This window comes from Pterocles gutturalis, unplaced genomic scaffold (genome assembly GCF_000699245.1).
Source record: "Pterocles gutturalis isolate BGI_N339 unplaced genomic scaffold, ASM69924v1 scaffold31855, whole genome shotgun sequence".
NCBI classification, from domain to species: Eukaryota; Metazoa; Chordata; class Aves; order Pterocliformes; family Pteroclidae; genus Pterocles; species Pterocles gutturalis.
The window spans coordinates 22,917-24,455 of record NW_010141881.1 but is presented as its reverse complement, the minus strand read 5'-3'; the positions used below and the strand labels follow the sequence as shown (position 1 = coordinate 24,455).

The window sequence follows — 1,539 nt, the reverse complement described above, 5'->3', positions numbered from 1 at the left end:
CTGGGCCTTGGTTCTCTTCCCTGACAAAAAAACAACACCTCGCCCTGAGGTGGGATCCCCTCCCTGAGGCTGTGCAGCGGCTCGGCGGGGCCTCCCCCGCGGCACCTCCTTCCCCTCGAGGCCTGAGGAAGCCCCTCTCCGGGCCGCCTGGGCTGTGAGGAGGGAAGTTTGGGCGCTGGAAGATGCTGCGCCTCGGCTGTCAGCTGTGGAGCAGGGGGGGACGCTGCGAGTCGCAGCACAGGGCTTCAGTGGTGGGTCTTAACCCGCGCTGTGCGTGTTTGGGTTGCCCGCCTTGGCTAAATAATTGTAATCCTTGGGAGTAATGTGGATTAGGATTGTGCTGTTTGGTTTTTCCAACTACCAGGATGTCATATCTTGGAAAAAGCCGCCTGCCAGTGCTGAAAGGGGGCTGCAGGAGAGGGGAGGAGGGACTCTTATCAGGGGGTGTAGTGATAGGATGAGAAGTAACAGTTTTAATCTGAAAGAGGTAGATTTAGATTAGGCATTAGGAAGAAATTTTTCACTGTGAGGGTGGTGAGGCAGTGGCCCAGGGTGCCCAGAGAAGCTGTGGATGCCCCATCCCTGGAGGGGTTCAAGGCCAGGCTGGATGAGGCTTTGGGCAACCTGGGCTGGTGGGAGGTGTCCCTGCCCATGGCAGGGGGTGGGACTGGATGATCTTTAAGGATCTTTCCAACCCAAACCATGCTGTGATTCTATGAAAAAGGATCATGAAGGTCCCTCACTAAAAGCTGGGAGGGAGAAAAGAATGCAGTTTTCCTGATTCAGTTTTGTATCAAGCCAATGCGCTGTTTCCCTTCTCTCTCCAGGCTGTGAAAGAACATTTATCACAGTGAGTGCGTTGTTCTCCCATAATCGAGCTCACTTCAGAGAGCAAGAGCAGTTCTCCTGTTCGTTCCCTGGCTGTAACAAGCAGTATGACAAAGCCTGCCGACTGAAAATCCACATGAGGAGTCACACAGGTATTCCCGAGGGTGCCTTGAACCTGGGGAAGTACACAGAAGGTAATATGAGGAGAGTAGACTGTATTAGATGATTAATGTAACTTTTCTTTGCTTAAGGTGAAAGGCCTTTTATCTGTGACTTTGAAGGTTGTGGCTGGTCTTTCACCAGTATGTCCAAGCTGCTGAGACATAAGAGGTAGCTTTTCTGATTATACTGTCCTTGGTCACTTGCTTTACTTCAGCAGTGGATTTAATCATGCCAATGGCAATTTCTTTCCCTTGTAGGAAACACGAAGATGACAGGAGATTTATGTGCCCAGTAGAAGGCTGTGGGAAGTCCTTCACCAGAGCAGAACATTTGAAAGGCCACAGTATAACTCACCTTGGTACCAAACCATTTGAGTGTCCAGTAGAAGGTATTGCTCAACCTTCTATGTGTTAACTGGTGGTCGATGTGTATATCCCCTAAAGGTTCTATGCTTTTTCCCCGTACGCAAGCTTGTTAGAGGATTGGAACAATTTAGAGTGAATTTTCTAGCAGATTTTGAAGAGGTAGAACTAAACAGAAAACATGTAA

General features: G+C 49.7%; 1 protein-coding gene across 1 annotated transcript in view; it reads left to right on the top strand.

Annotated features, from left to right (window-relative positions):
* Nucleotides 1-827: 827 nt before the first annotated feature.
* ZXDC (ZXD family zinc finger C) overlaps nucleotides 828-1,539 on the top strand; it is a gene marked incomplete at its 5' end in the record, with an annotated part of 7,717 nt that continues 7,005 nt past the window's right edge. The window contains 3 exons of the mRNA XM_010084190.1: nucleotides 828-980; nucleotides 1,080-1,158; nucleotides 1,248-1,378. Of these exons, the coding sequence (XP_010082492.1) occupies nucleotides 828-980; nucleotides 1,080-1,158; nucleotides 1,248-1,378 (363 nt within the window). The remainder of the gene's footprint in view (nucleotides 981-1,079; nucleotides 1,159-1,247; nucleotides 1,379-1,539) is intronic.